General features: G+C 45.7%; 2 protein-coding genes across 8 annotated transcripts in view; both read left to right on the top strand.

The window, feature by feature from the left end:
• The window catches only part of TMCC1 (transmembrane and coiled-coil domain family 1), a 218,687-nt gene extending 213,309 nt beyond the window's left edge, over nt 1-5,378 (top strand). For all 7 annotated transcript variants that reach the window (XM_081801658.1, XM_081801648.1, XM_081801639.1 and 4 more), the window contains one exon: nt 1,366-5,378. In XM_081801658.1, coding sequence (XP_081657784.1) covers nt 1,366-1,680 — 315 coding nt within the window. In that variant the 3' untranslated portion in view covers nt 1,681-5,378. The remainder of the gene's footprint in view (nt 1-1,365) is intronic.
• A 1,641-nt stretch (nt 5,379-7,019) lies between these two features.
• The window catches only part of MBD4 (methyl-CpG binding domain 4, DNA glycosylase), a 201,609-nt gene continuing 186,593 nt past the window's right edge, over nt 7,020-22,035 (top strand). Inside the window, exon 1 of the mRNA XM_081801731.1 lies at nt 7,020-7,024. The gene's annotated coding sequence lies outside the window, so the exon portion shown is untranslated. The remainder of the gene's footprint in view (nt 7,025-22,035) is intronic.

The raw sequence follows: 22,035 nt of genomic DNA, 5'->3' as shown, positions 1-22,035 counted from the left end.
GAGGAAATAGAATATGTAACTTTTTCTTACTCCAGTTGGGAGGTATATTTCTAAGGGAACAGTTGCTGGTTTCACATAAAAGCATCTTGAAATAAGCTGGTCTTAGGGAAGGGAAGTAGTCCAGGAATTTTGTATTACAGCCTGAAAGAATCAAGGGAATGTCTGGATCATTTGTCCAGCTGCCATCTTCTCCAGACTCTGGAATTCTGTTTATGTTTTGGTTTTTTTCCCATGATCATTCTGGGCTGGGTAGTATTCGCTGTCCATTCATTAGCTTGCTTCAATCTGAAGTTGCCTAGCTTTCATCTCAAATCACAGGAAACCAGGATGCATTGAAACCAAGACCAGAAAAACCTAAGGCTCCCACCACCACTGAACTTTGGAGGATATTCTGTCCTCTGAATGTTGAGGGTAAATTTCATATAAACCCATGGCTTGAAGGGAGTATATCACTTACAGTGTTTCATCTAGTGTTTGGGCATAGCGTCCTCCTTACAAAGATCAACCTTAAAGGGGCAGTGGGGGGAGTGTACTCTTCTTATGAAGACAGAACAGAGAGCCCTTTACACTGATGTCTGTGATTGACTTGACTTGGAAAACAATGGATAGCGCGTACAAGGATGTCCAGAGGACATCCACCTCATCATTGTTACGGTGGAAAAGTTGGAAATAACCTAAATCTCTCCAGCAGGGAACTAGCTGAATAAACTGTGACATATCTATCCATACTATAAAATGCCACATAGCAATTAAAAAGAATGAGGTAAATCTCTACACATTGACGTGGAAAGGGTCGACAGGACCCACTGTTGAGTGAAAAAAAATGAGTTATGAATTAGTTCCTATAGTATGATACTATTAAGATAAGAAGTCAAAAAATAATTCCATACATTTCCCTAGGCTTAAATATGTAGACGTTTAAACATAGGTGAAAGAAGGAACACATGTCAGAGTGACAGTATTACTTCAAGGCTAAGACCTGGATTTAAGGAAAATATCAAGAGAGACAATGTATCCTATTTGAAATGTTGAGCAAGTATGTCTGTCCTGTGCAACTTTAATTAGTAATTTTTACATGGAAAAAAAAATCATATCCCAGAGGTCTTCTCATTAAAATGTTCAAGACCAAATCTGAGTGTGGCTCCTGCTTCCTGTGAGTCATCCCGGGAGGAATGCGGTGGAGGGCAGTTTAGGTGAGTAATAGTTGCTTGAATAAAGACTTACACATTTGGCCTCTCTTATTCAAGACTAGCATATTTAAAATCAATGGCATAGCTCAAGATGCATCCGGCTTGCCCAAAGTGCATGTCAGCTATTCAGAGTAGTGTGAGCAGAAGCTTAACTGTTCCCTGTTCTGGCCCACAGGAGGCCCTGGAGGCGTGCCAGACCCGCATCTCCAAGATGGAGCTGCAGCAGCAGCAGCAGCAGGTGGTACAGCTGGAAGGGCTGGAGAATGCCACTGCCCGGAACCTTCTGGGCAAACTCATCAACATCCTTCTGGCAGTCATGGCGGTCCTTTTGGTCTTTGTTTCCACGGTAGCCAACTGCGTGGTTCCTCTCATGAAGACTCGCAACAGGACGTTCAGCACTTTATTCCTTGTGGTTTTCATTGCCTTTCTCTGGAAGCACTGGGATGCCCTCTTCAGCTATGTGGAACGGTTCTTTTCCTCCCCCAGATGATGCTGGCACAAGAAGGCAGTGCTCCCCTACCCTCTGGCGAGTGCATGCAGCGAAGAATTAGACAGCAACTTACCTACTCTGAAGTTTTCTACAACAACAAAAGAGTTGAGTGAATCTGTTTACATTTAGAATAATGTTTTTTTCTTCAAGAGACGCAATTGCAATAGTATTTTTTAGATTTTATCCAAGAAGTTTTTTGGGCAAAAATCTTGGATCATTTTTATGTAGCATGATTTTCCTTGGGATGCAAATCTTAAACAGTCCTTTAATATGAACCAACAATCTGGAGCACACTGAAGGGCATTCTAAATTGTGGCTTGAAGGACTGCACTAAAACCCACTAAAAAGATGCAAAAACCTGATTAGGGAAACCAGTTAAACCTAACACCCTGCCTCGTCTGGGCTCACCACCTCTCCCCCTCCCAGACTAACTTTACTGTGAAATCCTACCACATTCCATGTCTGAATTTTTGGATTCAGGGTGGATTGTCCTTGTCCGTGGAAGAACACATGGATCTCTCCCTGGCTTTCTCACCCAAGTTGGCCGCTCATGCTAACCCTGGAAGTATGATCACTTTTGAACCTGGTCCCTTAACCTTTGCTAGGATACAAAAGTGAGAGCATCATGCCCCAAAGGATCACTGCAAAGCCCTACTACAGTATTTTGAAGTAGCCCTCTAAATACTTAATTTTAAGCAAAATCCCTTGGCCGCACTTTTAAGGTTTTTTTAAATATGTGTATAGTCACCAACTTAAAAAAAAACAAAAAATCCGAACAGCATACTTGAAGAATGTAATACTCAAACTCTCAGTGCTTCCTTATGGTTTCTAATAGGATTTTTTATTATTGTTATTATTATTATTGGGTTTTTTTGGAAAGGGTTGGGAGGGTCTTTTATTTTTCCTTTGAAATAAAGAAGTGATGTTTTTAAATGAAGAAATGTGTGGATATTTAAGTGTGCTGCTCCCTCTTGTCTTGAAGCAGTTTGAGTAAAGGAAGACTTGCTATAAATGCTTCCCTCTGATGCCCTTGTTTTGAGATGCAGCGTAGACTTCCTCCTCTGGCTGCTGCTTTTTGGTGCCTGCCGCCCCCACCACACCACTTCATGGGCTTGGCTTGGTTGGAGAGGAAAGGGGTGTGCAGGGGGAGGAGGAGGCTGTTTCCACAAACCAGCATGATAGGATAGAGATTTTTTTGCCCCAAGAAAATGTTCACCCAGTGACTTTGGGCTGGGGTTGTCTTTAGGAAAAATTGAGACTATATTAATGAGAGTCATACATAATTCCTTGTGTTTCCTTAATTTATTTTTAACACCCCCTGATGACTGAAACCAAAGTGATGTGGAAATCTTCTGTCTGCATTTTGACCCCAGCATCCTTAATTTCAAAGCTTTATTCTGTCTGCCTGAGAGAATCAACTGAAGGTGATTCTCCCTAAAGAACAGAAAAGGATCTGTCAGGTTAGAAGGACCCAAGTTTGGGGTGTAAAATGTTGTCCACTGCCTATTCATCTAGACTGACTTACTAACATACCTATGCTCAGTGGACTTTTATAGACAGTTTAGAAAAAAATGACTGAGCCTTCTTCCCCATGCTATAACCAGTTCCACCAGGATGGAACTGGGCTTTTAGAGCCTATCTAGAAAGCTTGGTTAATCTTTTCATATTCCTAGTATTGAATCACAAATGCTGTTCCTGCTTGGCCTCAGTTCTGTGCAACCAAGTGATGAGCAAGGGGCACATAACATGCCCTGAAAAGAGTAGCAAAGCATGCTTTGCCTATTCTTCCCATACCAGGAAATTCTTTTGGAACTAGATTAGCATTGCCTTCTCTGTCTGAGAGGATGGTTTACATGACAGCTCCAGCCTCCTGTGGCTTTGGCAGGCTGGCCTTCTCAGAGTCAGCATGTTGTCTCCATAATCATTTTGATATTTTAACTCAGGTACCCCAATCTTCACTCCATCCTCAGATGATTGTAGTACAACCTGTTAGCTCTGTTGACCTCTCAAAATTAGTGCCCAGAGCAGGGACCACGGGGATGATTTTTCTATTAAAAAATAATTGGAACCAATTCACGTTCAGGCCAAAAACAAATTATTCCCATGCCTATGTATTTTAAATGTTAACTTTGCCTAAAAATATTGCAGTGACTTCAGGCAGGAGTGCCAAAGGACACCATGACCTTGTCAAACTAGCATAGTTTCGCCGAACCTTCTGCTCTAGCTTAATCACTCAGAGTAGGGAAGAGAGCCCCACAAAGTTATTAAAAAGAGGCTCTAGCCACCATCCTCCAGTTTTTCTAAGAACCTTTGAGTCCCCTAAACTGTGTAGAGGCTACTAAGTTTTGTGGGCGCTAGAAGTCACTGTGATAGATGGATTGAAATTGTTCCCATTTGCCATGGGTCAATTTCTATCAAAGGAAGGTTTTCGCCTCTGGACAGCCCCCTGAGATCCCAGCCAAACAGGCCCGTGCTAACTGTCCACCATCCTCTCTCAAACTGTCTTAGGAAGGAGCTTCAAGCTAGGTCAGTCATGGTAATGGCTTTCTACGTGTCTTGTTCCTTGATTCTTCACCAGACCCAACAGTTGTCATCATTTAATGCTATTTGTAACCATGCATCTGTTTTCATGCCTTCCCCCACTTCCCACTCCCACACCTGTTGCCTTTGTGTTTCTTTGCATTGTGGCTGTTCCCGGATTCTGGTCTATTCAGAGCTCTTCTATAACCTCACTCTAATGGTTGTTTAACAATTGTTCTGTGAGTGGAAATTTCCCCTTGCTTTAATGCTTCTTCTCTTTTAAAGACTACGTGCATTCCCTTTGAAATGAAGCATTCCTGGATTACTTGTTAGTGCTGGTGCTTGAGGCTGGCTGTGGTAGCCTGGGTGACTCTGTTCATTGTAGAATAACATTTTACCATTTTTATGATTCAATTGAAGGGCACTTCTGTCTGCTCCAATTTCAGTTCCTTGGTATATACTCAGTGCATCCTAGCAAGGAAGGCTTTCTACTCCACTGGCTCCCTAAGAAGCAAAAGTAGGTTAAATTTTACACTTCATTGACTGGGGTCTTCTTTCTCCCCTGTACCCCTGCCACCCAACTGAGGTAAAAATCTGATACCGAGGAAAACACTGGGATTAAGCCTTCCTTGCTAGCCATGCCCTAATAATGAGCATATTTTTATGTGGTCTTCACTGCATTTGGTTTTGTTTCTGACTTCATATTCCTTTGAGGTACAGTCAGATGAAATGCTGAATTCCAAGTAAGTTCCAGTGAGGAGCTGCCTTTCAGCTTTGGGAAATATGCATCCAAAACAAAACCAAATATTATAATCAACAAATTGACACAGGCAAAATTATGGTTCCCACCCCCAAATGAAACTGGGGATTTTGAATGTGGCTCTAAGAGTTAACATTTCTGTCTGTGTGTTGTGTATGCTAGGTGATACCCTCAGTAGGACTGACTACTAGACTGTAAGTGTGTTTTATCAAAGTGTGTCAGAATAAAAACTCACTTGCACGAACTGAAAAGTACAGAAATGACACTTGTGAACGCGTGAACGTTAACACTGTAGTTGATAGATCTTAAGCTGCTAATTGTTGAGAGAGAATTACATTTATGTTTTGTCTGGTTGCTGCATATTCTCAGCAGCACTTTTACTGTACATACAAATTGAAATAAAGACCTCAGCTATTAACGAGGTGGTTGGACTCGGGTTTATTTTGCTCTTTATTTTTGCATATTTATTCAGTTTCCATGACAAGTTTGTCAGTCTGAAAACTTTCCATTAGTTTGTACATTAGAAATTCTGTGTGTGCATGTGCACGCACACGGGCACGCAGTCAGTATCTTGAAACCATAACTGATAGCTGGGTGACTGTCACTGTCTCCCAGGATTTTATACCCATCATTTCAGATGGTCACTTTGCCAAAATTCCTTTCAACTGGTATGTAAGCCTGCCTTTTAGTTCTTTGGAGGGAGTTTTTTAGAGGTATCCTCCCACCTCAGATTCATCTGATGACCCCAAATGGGTATAATAGTCCCTGTCCATTCTTTTTATTATTGAAATATAGTTGACCCACAATGTTACATTAGTTTTAGGTATACAACATAGTGATTTGACAAGTGTATATGTTATGCTGTGCTCACAAGTGCAGCTACCAACTGTCACCATATAATACTGTTACAATCCCTAATCTCTGTCCATTCTTATAAGGCTTTGTTAATAAATGTTATGATGGGTATATAAATACACTTTGTAAAACATCTGACATTTGAAATTGTATATACGTGTAAGGGGTTTTTATGTAGCCAAATCTCATCTATAGTTTTGTTATAGGGGTAGTAATTTTTTTTTTAAGTAATATCTATGCTCAATATGGGGCTTGAACCCATGACCCTGAGATCAAGAGTCATCTGCTCTACTGACCGAGCCAGCCCTAGGGGTAGTAATTTTTCTTTTTATTTATTTTTTATTTTTAGTTTTTTAAAGATTTTATTTATTTATTTGAGAGAGAGAGAATGAGAGACAGAGAGCATGAGAGGGAGGAGGGTCAGAGGGAGGAGTAGACTCCCTGCCAAGCAGGGAGCCTGATGCGGGACTCGATCCCGGGACTTCAGGATCATGACCCGAGCCGAAGGCAGTTGCCTAACCAACTGAGCCACCCAGGCGCCCCGGGGTAGTAATTTTTAATATGGTTTCTCCTTGATAATCTCTGGGAAGCCTCTGGAAATGCAGAAGCTCTCATCTTGCCTTTCTTTGAGAGAATACCAAGAGGGACCTGATGACTTGGTTTTTCATAGCTGCAATTTGAATGTCAAGATATTTGGGCCCACACTTCTGGCTTACTAGCTCTGCCTCCTACCCCATCTGTACTTAGAGATATCATTCCCACCTTGATCCTACCTAGTGGGTGTTGTGAAAATAAAGAGAGCCTCTGTGAAAGCCTTTTAAATTATAGTGAGAAGGCCTTAAATTTCTTAAACTGTGGACCAGGCTGCCATGTACTGATGTGCAGGTTGTACATTGCCCAGCCCCATAGTAGGCTACACTGTGAACAATATATCCAAGTGTTGTGCAGTGCATAATGGGTACAAAGAGCAGGTCTGATTATAATAATTACATAATGGATAATAATCTTAAAGCCTGCTTTATTTTCATTCATTAAGAACTTGGGAGAGTGGACGGCTGGTAACCGATCTGAGAAGCTGTTGTGAAAACAGACTGGGGAGACAGGTGAGGGTATGGCCAACTAGAAAATGTATGTCTCATCTAAAGGATTCAAATGTATTACTTTTAAACACTATGGGCAAAGCTAAATCTAGCCAGCTTGTGACCTCGAGTCTAGGTAGTAAAGAGTGGCTAACATTTATTGAGTACTTCTTGAATGCCAGGCATAATGCTTGCATGCAGTTCTCACTTCTCCCCACAGTCTCACACAGGCATTGTCCTCATTGTCTAGGTAAGGAAACAGCCCTGGGTTCAGTGGCTTGCCCAAAACTGTACTGTTAGGAAATGGTAAATGAACTTGTTGGAAAATAGGTCTGTGCAACATAGATAACAAAAGATGAGTGTTTACAATGTGAGTATAAGTTAATGTGAACCTAGAAGAAAACAGCTCAGTAGAGAAGTAGGCAAAGGTTATGAAGAAGTAGTTCACAGAAAAAGAAATGAATGGCCAATAAGCATTCAGAAGAAAATGTTCAGCCTCATGTGTAAATCAGTGCGTTAAATGAAAAACAAACAAAAAACCCAGTTGTGGAATAGTATACTGTCTCCTGTTCATGCGAAAATATTCTTGTTTGTGTAAATGTATGTATGTAAGCCTCTAGAAATGAAACTGCACATTGAGCTGTCCCCAAGTAGTCACTGCAGGGTGTGGGGGCTTTCATGCTTGACTCCTGTAAAATACGAATCTCTCGAATGCAAAATGTATTTGTCTACTTTTTAAAGATATCAAAACTTTTTAAAAAAGAAAATGATAGGTCCATTGTGGAGAAATGAAAAGAGTTGATAATGTTTCTAATACCAGATTATAATAGACCATTTTCTGCTTTAGGATTGTCTTAGAAGGAGCTCTAGGGCGCCTGGGTAACTCAGTAGGTTAAGCAGCTCCCTTCAGCTCAGGTCATGATCCCAGGGTCCTGGGATCGAGTCCCACATTGGGCTCCTTGCTCAGCAGGGAGCCTGCTGCTCCCCCTGTTCATGCTCTCTCTCACTCTCTCTCTCTTGCCCTTTCTCTGACAAATCTGAAAAAAAAAAAAAAAAAGATGACTTACTTCATTTCAGCAGTTACTGAGACTATTAAAAGGTACAGCAGGGGCACCTGGCCGGCTTGGTCGGTAGAGCATGCGACTCCTGATCTCGGGGTTGTGACGAGCCCCACATTGGGCTTAGAGATTACTTTAAAAAAAAAAAATGGGTGCCTGGGTGGCTCAGTTGGTTAAACGTCTGCCATCAGCTCAGGTAATGATCTCAGGGTCCTGGGATTGAGCCCCATATCGCATCAGGCTCCCAGCTCAGTAGGGAGTCTGTTTCTTCCTCTCCCCTCTGCCCTTCCCCCCTGCTTTTGTGCACTCACTCTCTCTCTCTCTCAAATAAATAAAATATTTTATTTTGTCTATTTTTAAAGATTTTTTATTTATTTGATAGAGACACAGAGAGAGAGGGAATACAAGCAGGGGGAGTGGGAGAGGGAGAAGCAGGCTTCCCGCTGAGCAGGGAGCCTGATGCGGGGCTCCATCCCAGGACCCTGGGATCATGACCTGAGCCGAAGGCAGACACTTAATGACTGAGCCACCCAGGCACGCCTCAAATAAATAAAATATTTTAAAAAAATAAAACAAAAACCAGGCCTTAAAGAGATGGTTGTGAGGATTAAATGAAATAATTGTAAAGTGTCTTGCCCAGCACCTGACCTCAAGTAAGTGCTCCACAAATGGTCTCAATATTATTAATAGACCCAGGAATTCCTTGAGGACAGGGACCTGTCTCTCTGGATCTCTTCAGAATATATCCTGTCTCCCATTCTCACCTGATGAGAGGCTCAGTAACCAGACTTTGGGCTGTCCCTGGCCAGCCTTGGCTCTGGAGTTGGTTTGGGGAATGGAAAAATCAGTTTGTGTCAAGCAAACCCAAACAAAAAAGAAAACACAGCCATAGGGATCAAAAACTTGCAAATGGATGCACATACAGTTGGCTAATGATTTTACTGGTGACTTCTTAACCAGCACAGTGGCAGGGACATTGTCCTGTTCATGACTGTGTCCTTAGTGTCAGGAATGATGCCTGATACGTAACAGGTGCTCATTAAAAAGTGGAATTTAAAAATCACTATTGAATCCCTATTCTGTGCCAGGCACAGTCCTACTTGTATTACTTTCTGTTCCCTGCTCTGAAGAGGAGCTGGTATAATTTCCATGTTGCCGACAAAAACAGAAGCTCAGATAAGCGTTTGGGTTTTTCCCTATGAACAGGTCATTTCATCAAAGGCAAAGTCAGAATTTGAACTCAGCTGAGTTTGCCTCTAAAGCCTATGCTGTTTCTACTATTCCATTTTGCTGGACAATAAATCAAGATTTGTGAATTTCAGACTTTGTGTAACCCTGAGAAGGCAAATCACTTACTTTTTCTGGACCCCAGTGCCTTACTATAAAGTTACCTTAGTTCTTTTCCAGCAATAAAATGATATTCTTAACACTTACTGCCCAGCTCACGATCTCCTTAGGAGCATTGGCCATAACCACTGAAAGGGTTAAATATTGAGACAGGATGAAGTGGAGATTTGCAGCTGAGATCTGGATATGACCATAATAGGATTGTGCATATGGGAGGAGGGGTGGGAGCCGGAAGCCAGGGAAGGGGTTTAAAGCAAACATAACAGGATGTCTGCATGACGGTGGGCAAATGGGCATTCTGTTCTCTTTCTGTATGAAATATTTCCTGATCTAAAAGAAAAAATTAAATGTATCATGGTATTCACATGTATAGCACCTTAATGGGAGCATTAAAAGGATGATAATTGGGCCAATTCCCAGTGTGCTCTTCATGAGATCTGCAAGTTGTGTTCAGCTAGTCAGAGTTCTTACAGAGCGCACATCAAGACATCTCTGATACTTCAAAAACCAATGTTCAAAAGAAAAAGTATCACAGTTCTATCCCATTTAATTTTTCATTTACTGTAATGATTAAAGGCTTGTACCTATAATGGGTTATCTGAGAGAAGTAGTTGCAGGCAGCTTAAAATTTTCTCATGTCCTTTAAAAAATGTATTTTTAAAAAGGATTTATTCATTTAAGAGAGAGAGCATGGTGGGGAGGGGGAGAAGGAGAGAGAGTCTTAAGCAGCCTCTGCGCTGAGCATGAGGCTTGACGCGGGGCTTGATCCCATGACCCTGAGATCACAACCTGAGCTGAAACCAAGAGTTGGATGCTTAACCAACTGCACCACCCAAGCACCCCTAAAAAATATATATATATTTTTTTTAATAGTTGATATTTTAAGCACAAAATGTAAGAATTTCAAACATCAAGTAAAGTTTTTGTCCATTTTAAATGCCCTAAAAAATAAATAATATAGTTAAATTTTTCTTCATTTGAAGACCCCTTTATTTGCTTCCCAAAATATTTATACATAAAATTTGAATTTATCAATGAACCCTTTTTCTCAGACAATTAAACTAAAGAATATGTGTAATTTGTGCATGTTAAAACTTGACCTCACAAGTGTTTTAACTCCCTGAAGTGTCATTCTGCCTGCCCAGGGGGTCCTTGATAACCTCCTTTTGATAGAGACCCTGACTCACACTGCTTTAAGCACTGGACACTTTTTTCCCTCTTACTCATTTTCAGTAGGCATCTTCCAAAACATATGACACATTTCCTGCTGAAATTGATCTAATAGCCAGGATCAGGTTGTTAGCCCAGAGGAGCGCACTTGGATTTTTTTCTTTCCAAAGATCCTATTTACTTGTCAGAGAGCAAGCCAGCACAAGCAGGGGGAGCGGCAGGCAGAGGGAGAAGCAGGCTCCCCACTGAGCAGGGAGCCCGATGCGGGACTCCATCCCAGGACCCTGGGATCATGACCTGAGCCGAAGGCAGACGCTTAACTGTCTGAGCCACCCAAGCGTCCCCACATTTGAATTATTATTAGTGTGACACTCTTGCCCCTGCACTAAAGCAACCCAGACTACCTTTCTTTTTTTAATAGCAGTAAAATTTACTGAGATAGAACTCCCACAACCATACAATTCACCCTTTTACAGTGTTCTGTTCAGTGGTTCTTAGTATATTCACAGACTTGCTCATCCAGCATCACTAATTCCAGAACATTTTCATCACCTCCAGAAGGAACCCTGCACCCCTCAGCTATCACCCTCCTCTTCTCCCATTCTTCCCAGCACCAAGCAACCACTAATCTACTTGCTATCTGTCGCTTTGCCTACTCTGAACATTTCATACAAAGGGAATTCTATAATGTATGGTCCTTTGAGATGCTTCTTTCACTTAAACTGTTTTCAAGTTTCATCCATATGGTAGCATGTTTCAGTACTTTATTCCTTTCACTGCTGAATAATATTGCATCGTATGAATTTACCACATTCCTATTCATCATTGGATATTAGGGTTTTTTCTACTTTTTGGCTATTATGAGTAGTGCTGCTGGGAACATTCATGCCCAAGTTTTTGAATGAACATGTGTTTTCATTTCCCTAGGAGTGGAATTGCTGGGTCATATAGTAACTATGTTTAACCTTTTGAGAAACTATCAGCTTGTTTCCAAAGTGGCTGAATCATTTTACATTCCTACCAGCAAGCTCCACATGCTCCTCAGCACTTGTTATTATCTGACTTCTTAATTATACCTGTCCTATGTGTGTAAAGCAGTATCTCACTGTGGTTTTGATTTGCATTTCCTTGTTATTCTAATGTGTCTTCTCATTAGCTTTCCTATCTATAGCCTCCCAACCCAGGCTGTGGTCATCACATTTCATTATTGCCCAAGTGCTTGCCTTACTTAAAAGGCTTCCATTTCCCCTCTAAAAACTGCTTTTCATCTTCCATGGGGTGGGATCCCATATATCCTGACTCAGAGTTATGTCCAAAATAAGATTTCATGGCTTCTGAATGTGGCCCCTCCAATAAGTTAGATATGTGTTGGACGTTGTGATTGCTGACATAGCAGCTTTAAGACTCCTTCTGCTTAAAACCAAGATTTTTATTCTTAAAAAGGAAAAAGAAGGAGAAAGGAAGAAAGGGCGAGAAAGGAAGAAAAGAAAGAAGGCAAGAAGGCAGCTCTGCCTCCCACTAGTTGTGTGACCTAGAACTTGGGGTGTCCCAGCTCCTTGGGCCCTGCCTGGTGCCCCTTCACTCCTCGGCACCTTTGCGTGCGCTTTTCCTTCTTCTTGCAATGACCCCACCACCACCACCACCTCACTTGTCTGCCTAGCAAGTTCTTATTCTTTTACTTAACTTTACTAAAGAATTTTTCAAAGGTAGGCAAAAAACGAATAGTAATAATGAACCCAAATCCACAGTTACCAACTTGTAGTCAATCTTGCTTCATCTGCACTTGCCCTCCACTCCCCACTCCCCTCAAACTGGATCCATTTGAGGTAAATATCAGATAGCAGACAGTATTTGTCTGTTTTGATTTTTTTTTTTTTAATTTCTGGTCAAATGCTCCTTTTTCTTTTTTAATTAAAATGACATTCACATAATAAAATTAACCAAAATTTTAAAGTGAACAGTGACATTTAGTACACTTGCAATATTGTGGAACAACTGTCTATCTGGTCTTGAAAAGTTTCACCACCCCAAAAAGAAACCCCATAGCCATTCAGCAGTTGCTCCGCCTTCCCCCTCCCCCCTTCCCCTAATCACCATTTTGGATTCTGTCTCTGTGGATTTACCTATTCTGGATGTTTCATTTAAATGGAATCATCAAAGTGATAATTAAAGGATTGGGGTGGGGGGGGATGAAATGGAATTGTCCCGTATGTGACATTTTTGTGTCTGGCTACTTTGACTTAGCATAATGTTTAAAAAGTTCATTCATGTTGTGGCATCACTTCATTCCTTTTTATGTCTGAATAATATTCTGTTGTATGAACAGACCACATTTTGTGGAGCAATTCATCAGTCAGTAGCCACTTGGGTTGTTTCCACCTTTTGGCTGTTCCGAATCAGCTGCTCTAAACGTGTGTACGTGGACTTGTTTGAGTATCTGTTCTCAGTTCTTTGGGGGTGTCACCTGGGAGTGGAATTGCTGGGTCATATGGTAATTCAGCGTGTCATTTCTGAAGGCTTAAGCTGCCACTCCTCTGTGAAGCCTGTCCTGACTTCGCCTCATACACTCAGATGTCCCTGCCTTTTGCTGCTGTCTGGGTTACAGCACCCACCTCCCTGATGGTGTTCATTGGTTTATGTGTGGTTTTACCATATTACATCCCTTCCTCTGGTGACTGAGTCTGCTTTCAGGAAACACTCTCCCCCATTCTCGCTCCCCCTGGTTAAAGTCGAACCAACCCCATATGACCCCTGGCTCAAGGGATGGACAAGTAATCTAGTCAGGCCAGTGAGAGTCAGTCCTGAGGCTCTTGTGGCCTGCGCTGGGTAAGAAGGACTCGACACCTAGGTTTGCTATCTACGAGAGTCCTGTGTGCCCAGAGCTGTCCCAGCCTCAGCCTGCCTAAGCATGAACTCAAGAGGGACGGAGGCAAAGCTAAGACATGGAGACAAGAGATAGGTTCCTCATGAAACCAGCCTGACTCCTGGATGCAGCCATGCTTAAAGCCATTTCATCTTCTGAAACTCACGATGGCATGAGCCACTAAATTTCCTTTACTGCTAAAATTCTTTGAGTTGGGTTTTGTTACTTACACCCAGGAGACACATGCGATGGTTGACCCCTAAGGAATTGTCTGCCCATACCCTTATGGAACCACACCTTCCCTAGCTTCAGCCATGCCGTCTGCATGAACGTGACCATTATTCTCAGTCTGGGACTGGCAGGCTTGGGACCCAAGAGAGGGTCAGTCCTAGTTTTTGGGTCATAGGAGCAGGTAAGTGTGAAGTTCGTGAGGGAGAGCTGTTGGCAGGGAGACCCCGCGTCAACAAGGAGAGGGGAGACAACACACACCACAGCACCAAGGGCACTGGCCCCAGCTGCTCCCACACTCAGCACACTCTATCCTTACCATGGATTAACATGTAAGATATGCCAGCATAATTCAAACTAATCCCCCCTCCTTGGGGCCTGATCTAACCATCTATTCATGTGTCTCCTGTAAACTCCTTAAGACACAAACCACTTCTTACTCACTTCTGTGCCCTTAACACCAGCCCGGCACTCTGACAGGACACCTACATGGACACATGGCTGACTTTGTCCAGTGCTTATCCATTCTAGGAGCTAAGTTATTATGTGAATCATCTTTTCTAATCCTCCCAGTATTCCTATTAGATGCAAGTCGATAGAACTATGTGAAATTTCCAGTACTCAATAACTGTGTTTAGCTCAACAAAACTCAGCAATTTCATGTGGCCCAATCAATAAATATGGTATCTTGCTAAGGAAGCCAGGGAGACTTGGGGTCTTGCCCAAGGTAGACCAGGTAGAAAATGCTGGCACTGATGGGCAAGGTGAGGCCTTGATTTTTAGATGGCATGAGTGAGTGAGAAGAAGAGAAAGCCACAAAACCGAGCCCCAGTCCCTGCCTGCCTGCCCTCTGCTCAGTGGGCAGCTGAGAGCAGAGGGGGCCAAGGGCCCCAAGGTTCAACGAACACACCAGGGTCGAGCAGAGTTGCTTCAGGTTCACCATGGAGCCCATCCCACTACTTCCCACAGGGCTCAGCCCAGACTGGCCACAGCTGGGCCACAGCACCTCTGCCACCCCTGGGAACCCAGCATGTGTGCCCAGAACAGCAGAGCACACTCGGGGCGTGGTTCATCCTGCAAAGACTGACGGTCAGCACAGAGAACAGGAATGGGGCCTCTGGGAAGAAGTCTCTGTGAAGGCACCCAGTGCGGGCAGAGCAGGCAGCCTGTCTTCTGCCCAAGTTTGACTCCCCGTGACCTCAGGCAGATTGTTCCCCTCTCCTTGCCTCTCTAACTCAGCTGAAAAATGGAGGTAATAATACGCCAGGCTCATCAGGTTATGTGGATTTCATGAATTAATCCATCCAAGTCCCTAGAAGACCATCTGACACATAGTACAGGCTCAGTGACTGTGAACTAGTGTTGCTATTATTTGGAAGCCCTGCTCCCATGGGCATCCTTTGCCCCAGCCGTGACAGAATGCTGCCACTTGCTGGCCCCTCCACACCTGTGCACGTGTTACTCTGCTTCTGCATCCCTCTGTCCACTTGGGAAATTTCTATTCTTCCTTCGAAGAGCACCTCTTCTCAGAAGACTTCCGTGACCAGCCCTTTTCCCCCTGCCACGTCCCCCAGACAGACCAGCAAATTGGTCTGCACTTCCTTTTCTGAGTATCCATGCTAGGACCAGCTAGGCTGGGCCTTTGCAACAACTACCCAGTGAGTGTGGTTGTGCATCTGCACATCTGTCAGCCCCCCACCCCAGACTAAGGGGAACACAGGGAGGGGCTGGGTTCCTCTCCTCAGGAACCCCACCACACCTCAATGGGTAGGTGATGGCTGGGGCCCTGGGAGCCTTCGACACATATCCCATGAGGGCACTTTAGGATGCTCCCAGCTTTGGAAAGGGAGGTATCTAGTATGAAATGGCCAGTGATTGAACCAGAAATCTCCCAGTTACAGCACAAGTACCAGAGGAACTTGAGTCTGGAGGGAGGCTGGGATGCCATGGGTTCCCACACTTCAGACCCAGCTCCCTGGTGCCACCCATCAGAGAGCTGCAAACTAAGTTACAGGTGGGCCCCCCAAAGGAATTTGGAAACCCCGTGCGCCTTCCCACACAATTTTAAATTGACATCTACAATATTTTAAAGTTTAATCAGATGTAAAGAATGTACTTTCCAGGATATTTTAAATATTGACATTGTGTTTCATCACTATTGGTAATACTCCCAGTGAATCCAAAGAACGTAGTGATTGGATACCCACCATCACCCACGTAAAAAAGTACACGAATAAGCTCTTTATTAATGCAGTTTTACTTCATTGTTTATTTTTTTTTTTAAAGTAATTTCTACACTCAATGTAGGGCTCAAACTCACAACCCCAAGATCAAGAGTGGTGTATTCTTCTGACTGAGCCAGCCAGGCTTCCCTTACCTCATTATTTTTGAATATGTTGAGTATTAATGAATATTTTGAAACTTGAATTCAATTCCACAGTCCCCACAAAGTTTCAGCCTAGGGTAATATATTCTTGTGCCTGGTCACATGCTCCTCCTTCTCTGTAGCAAAAACTATGGATGTAAAGTAAAGTTTCAAAAATTTAAAATTTTCTGTGACTATAAGTCACTTAAGTGTTTAAAAACTGTTATTCCAGAAAGTTCATTCAAACATTCATTACAAATGTTATTAGATGGAGAGGGTGGGGAAATGGAGGCATGCGCAAGAGAAAAAGGGAGCAAAGGAATAAATCCGAACAAAAGAGAAAACAAAAACAAGGGCGCCTGGGTGGCTCAGTTGGTTGCGCGACTGCATTCGGCTCAGGTCATGATCCTGGAGTCCCTGGATAGAGTCCCGCATTGGGCTTCCTGCTCGGTGGGGAGTCTGCTTCTCCCTCTGACCCTCCCCCCTCTCATGCTCTCTTTCTCTTCATTCTCTCTCTCTCAAATAAATAAATAAAAATCTTTAAAAACAAAAACAAATGTTATTAGAATGCAACTGATCAAAACAATATAAATATATTACAATACTGATGCTTATTAAACAAAATGTTATTTGAATGCATTTTTAATGAGTTGATTAAATTTCCCTAGTTTTGTGTACCAGTGGTTAAATATTCCTTATATCTATGATGAGACAGTGTTCAGCTTCATCTCTTCCTAGTTCTCATTTTTAAAGATATAAGCACTCAGAGGTCTTGTCACATAAATAGGCAACAGAAAAGAAAGGGAGTAGTATTGGAGCAATGTAACTCTAAAATTACTTTAACTTCCTTTTGAGTTTTATGCCAAATCAATAGTAATCCATCATCAGGAGGATTGGGCCCTCCTGCAATCTTGTTGCAGGCAAAACATGGGAACTACTGGACTGGCAAAAGGATTTCTCTCCAAATCTCTGGAACCCTTTAGAGCCCTTTTTCTTCTCCAGACCCAGAGCAGGACTTCCAACTGGCCTTTTGTTGGCCTCAGGTTGGGGGCATTTGCCTTTCTTTCCCAAAACAAGAAGCTACTTTTTCAAAGAGTCAATGCCCCATTTGAAGACCTTGGTGGGTGAGGATGAGGGACCCCTTGACCAAGGGCCTGGGGAAACGGGTGGGGCCAAGAAGGATGAAAGAAAGTTTCCATCTCAGGATGCAAGTGCATTTTTTGCCCCCACCAGCCTCTTGCCCATAACTTGGCACTGTCAGTGGAGAGGGCCTCAGACCTGCCCAGGGTCATTCAGTTAAAAACGGTGATTACTTCAGCCCAGGAAAGCTTAGTGAATAAATTTCAATTAATTAGAATATAAGTGAACAACTAAATGTCCTGGAGTGAATCCTGGGGTGGGGGGCTGGTTGGGGAAGGGGAGCATGCTATAAAAGACCTCCTTGGGACAACTGGCAATATGTGAATAAGGTTTTGCAGGTTAAACAATAGTATTGTTTACAATAGTAAACAATCAAATCACCTGATCTTGAAAATTCTGCTGTGGTTGTGTACGAATGCCCTTGTTCTTGGTTAAGTACCCACTGAAGGGTTTAGGGTTCAAGGGCGTCACGTCTGCAACTTACTCTCCGGTGTTTGAAAGGGGTCTTGAATACGCAGAGAATAGGTAAGAATGCTAAAACTTGGTGAATCAGGGTTATGAAGGGGGTCCAAGTAATCTCTATACTATTCTCCACTTTTCTGTAACTGAAACGATTTCAAAACAGACGCGGCAAGCCTGGTCTATGTCGCCCCCTGGTGGTTGGCATGGGGAAGTGCACCCTTCGTGTCGGAAACCTTTAAACTCCCCGCCTCGGGCTGCGGGTCCCAACCTCCCAGGGTCCAGCCACCCGTCCTGCAACAGCCTCCCGCCTAGGGCGTCCCCGGCGATGCCGGTTTGATTTCCCTGCTTGCTTAAATCCGTCTGTCTCTGTGAACAGCTGCAGGCATATTTCTGGTGCGAAATAATATGAAGTCACATTAATCTTGGTTTGAAAGAAGTCGGAATTTCAGAGCTTCCAACCCAGATCACATGCTTTCTACAACTTAGGAAACAGGCCCGGAGAGGGCAAGAGATAGAGCGTGACTAGAACCAAAGTCTTCCTGCCTCCTTTTCTCAGCAAGCAGGGGGTCCAAGCCCCACCGTCCACTCACTAGATTTGACCCTCAAAGCTGGCCACGCCCCTAAAGCCTGGGCTCCCAGGAGGCGCCGTCTGACCTCGCCTCCCACTCCCAACGTGCCTGGGCCCTCTGGCCTCAAACCCACCCGGCACCTTCTCTCGCCTTACGGCCTTTGCATCCGCGACGCTCCGCACCGACTCCCCGAACTACAGGTGCCCTTCCGCACGAGTCTCCCCAGGTGTGCATTCATCCATTTGTCGTTGACCTGTTGCTGCGCACCCCTCTTCCTCCACTGGAATGGGGATTCCTGTGGACAGGACCCTGTCCGTCTGGTTTCCCGGTGTGTCCACCCTCCTGGCCCAGAGCGGGAACTTTGGCGAGGGCAGGAATGTTTGTCCCTGGTTCCTTTTCCCCCCGCCCCGGCCTTGCCCCCAGGTGACCGTCCGCAAGGGATCGTCCCTTCCCGGAGCGTCTGTGGTTTCTGAGGAGCTCAAGGCCAGGAAGGGGTAAATGGGTGCAGGCGGGGGGCGGGCCGCTACTGGGGGCCCCGCCCTCTGGGGGGGGGCAGCGTGCCGCAGGAAGCGTGCGCCGCTGTAGCCGCGGAGGGGCGCAGTGGGGTTTGGGACCACTGGCCTGGATCCCCTCCCAGGCGAGGACGGCCGGCGCGGGCTGGAGGAGTCCTCGCCGCGCCAGCCAGACACCCCTCCCCCAGCCCGCTTCCTGGCCGCGCCCACCGGCCCGACCCCGGCTCGCGCCGAAGGTCCCACCCCGGGGACAATGGCAGGGGCGGAGCTGGAGCGGACGTGCGGACAATGGACCCCCGCCCACCCTGGCCGGTCCGCATCCGGCTTTTCTCGGCCTGGGAGGGCGAGCGGGACGCGGAGGTGGCGCTGCTTCAAGGCCGCCACACACCCGGGCTCGGTCGGGCCGCGAGCCAGAGCCCCCGAGCGCTCCCCAACACACACACCCCGGGACCCTACCCCTCCCCCCGACACACACCCCGGGACCCTCCCCCTCCCGCCGAGACACACCCCGGATCCCTCCGCCTACCTCCGACACACACCCTGGGACCCTCCCACGGCGGCCGTTCTGGAGGCCCGGGGTCCACCCCCGACCCAACCCCGCCCCCAGCACTGCCCACCTGGAGGCCTGGGGAGGGCAGCGGTGGTTTTCAACACCCCTCCCCTTTTTTAAATTAAGGTAAAATTTACATAGAGGGAAATGGACTGATCTCAAATGTGAAGTTTGATGAATTTTACACGTGTATATATCTTGTAACCAACTCTCAGAACAGGATAGAACATTCTCAGCTTCCCAGAAAATTCCCTGGTGCCCCTTCCCAGTCCCTGACCCCAAACGCAGCCCCTGGTACTTTTTTTTTTGGTCTCTACAGCTTTGCTTTCTCTAAAATGTCCTATAATTGGAATCATACATTGTGGAGACTTGAAACTGACTTTGAGATTCATCCCATGTTTTTGTGTCCATCAATAGGAGGGTTCTTTTTATTCCACTACTGCTGTATTTCCATTCGTTTATCTGTTCGCTGGTTGTGGGCCATCTGGATTGCTTCCAGTTTAGGGCAACTATTAATAGAGCTGCTATAAACATTTGTGTACAGGTTTTTGTGTGGATGTGTGTTTTCATACTTCCGATAAACTACTATGTAGGTTTTTAGAGGGCCTGCCCCATTTCACACACAAACACACTTCAGCCGTGTGGGAGAGTCCCCATCGTTCCACATCCTTGTCATCTCTTGTTGTCAGTTGTAAATTTCAGCCCCTCCGGTGGGTATAATTGTCTCAAGAGAGTGTTTATCAACTAAACAAATGAGCAAACACCTAGAGCACCCCTCACCTTTAGCAAGTGAAAGAAGTCCTAATGGTTTCCCAGCCTTCCCCTGCCTTCCAAGTAGTGTTTAGGGGCAGGCATGGGTCCTGGGGCCAGGGTCAGCCCATATGCAGATCCTGGTGGACTGATGCCTGTCTCCATCAGTCCCCGAACTTCCTGTGCTTGAGTCCTTCCCAGGCTCCCAGCCCTTGGCGAAGGAGCTGGCCCTGAGCCCCCAGGTCAAAAGTGAGGGGGCTGGGGTTCAACCTGAGTCCTACCTGCTTGGCCATCCAGCCTCCCTTCCAGACAAAGAGCCTGTCTTTGTCCACTCAGGCTGCTATAACAGGATACCAGGGGCTGAGTGGCTTGTAAACAACAGACATTTATTTCTCACAGTTCTGGAGGCTGGGAAATCCAAGAACAAGGCACCAGCAGATTTGGTGTCTGGTGGGAGAGGCTGCTTCCTGGCTCATCCGTGGCTGCCTTCTCAATGTGCCTTCACATGGTGGAAGGGACAAGGGAGTTTTCGGGTGCCTGTTTTTATAAGGGTACTAATCCTATTCATGAGTGCTCCACCTCCATGACCTAATCACCTCTCAAAGGCCCCATCTCCTACATCACACTGGGAGTTACGATTTGACATATGAATTTGCAGGGGACACATTCAGTCTACAGCCCAGCCTCTGGAAGAATCACTGATGGACAGATGGGGAGAGAGGCGAGTGAATGCAGATGCTGGGTTTGGAAGCCGAGGGTGTGGGAGGCAGCAGCCGAGGCACCTGGCAGGTAGGTAGGCCTCATGGCTGGACCCCTGAGGACCATCCCCTGAATCCACCCCGCATCCAGAGGCCCGGCTCTGCCTCTGAAGCTCCTCATGACCTGAGTTTTGGAAGATGGGGCAGTGTTGCTAGGAGAGGCCTGCTTGCCTTCAGCAGATCTTCCTGGCACACCTACTGTGTGGGGGGCACTGTCTGGCCCAGGGCACACAATTCCTAATGTGGTGAGAGTCACAGTCTAGCAGGAAGGATGGATGACAACCCCAGGGAGCCCTCCAGCTGGGGAGGGCCTCTTCGAAGGGACTCGAGTGATAAGAAGGGGGCAGCCCCGGGAAGGTCTGGAGGAAAGGCGTCCGGGCAGAGGGAACAGCAAAGGCTAAGGCCTGGAGGTGGGAACATGCTTAGGGCACACAAACACCAGTGAGCAGGCCAGTGTTGCTGGAGCAGAGAGCAAAGGAGAGAGCACAAGGGGCTGAAATTCGTGAGGTCGAGGGGGTCAGCCGGTGTTTTAGTCCGCTCCAGCTGCCCTAACAAAGTACCACGGCTTTAACCACGGACATTACTCTTCTCACAGTTCTGGAGGCCAGAAGTCCAAATGCCAGGTGTTAGCATGTTTGGTTTCTTTGGCGGCCTCTCTCCTTGGCCTGCAGATGGCCACCTTCTCACTGTGTCCTCACACGGTCTTTCCTGTGTGTTCCTGTCTGTATCCTAATCTCTTCTTCTAAGGACACTAGTCTTGTTCGATTAGGGCCCAATTACGGTCCTACTCTGAGGTACTGGGGGTTAGGGCTTCAACATATGAATTTGGGGGGGCATAATTGAGCGCATAACACATGGCTTTTGCTCCCAGAGAAGTGGGGGCCTGGGTGAGCCATGTTGAGCCAGAACAGACAAGATCTGATTTGCATGTTAATAGGATCCCTCTGGTGCCAAGGGGGGGGGTGCGAAGACTAGACTCTAGGGGAGAAGGGGGACACCAGTGAGGAAGCTAGGGCAGTGGTCCAGGCTGGGCGCTGGTGGCCGGGCCTCGGTGGTAGGGCAAGTGGGACGCAGGGGTCAGACACTTGCTGTGTTTCAGAGGTGGAGCCCGCAGGTGTCTTGAAGGATAGATTGGGGGGGGTGGTGGAAGAGGAGTGGAGGGGGACTGGGGTCGGGGCCTTGAGCCCCTGGCGGGGAGGGGGGAGACCCCAGCTCCTTCAGGCATGATTGCTTATCCACTATGTGCCTACTGTGTGCAGCTCAGCCCCTGTGGGTGAGGAAGGCAAAGCCTGGAGGCAAGAACCAGGCCACATGGCATGCTGACTTGGCCCTTCTGCTCCTCTGGCCCTTCCTCCTTCCTCCTGGCAAC

The sequence above is a fragment of the Leptonychotes weddellii genome, chromosome 1, assembly GCF_054177405.1.
Source record: "Leptonychotes weddellii isolate Sample4059 chromosome 1, ASM5417740v2, whole genome shotgun sequence".
In the NCBI taxonomy this organism is placed as follows: Eukaryota; Metazoa; Chordata; class Mammalia; order Carnivora; family Phocidae; genus Leptonychotes; species Leptonychotes weddellii.
The sequence above is the reverse complement of the archived record's forward strand: the minus strand, read 5'-3'. Positions and strand labels throughout refer to the sequence as shown.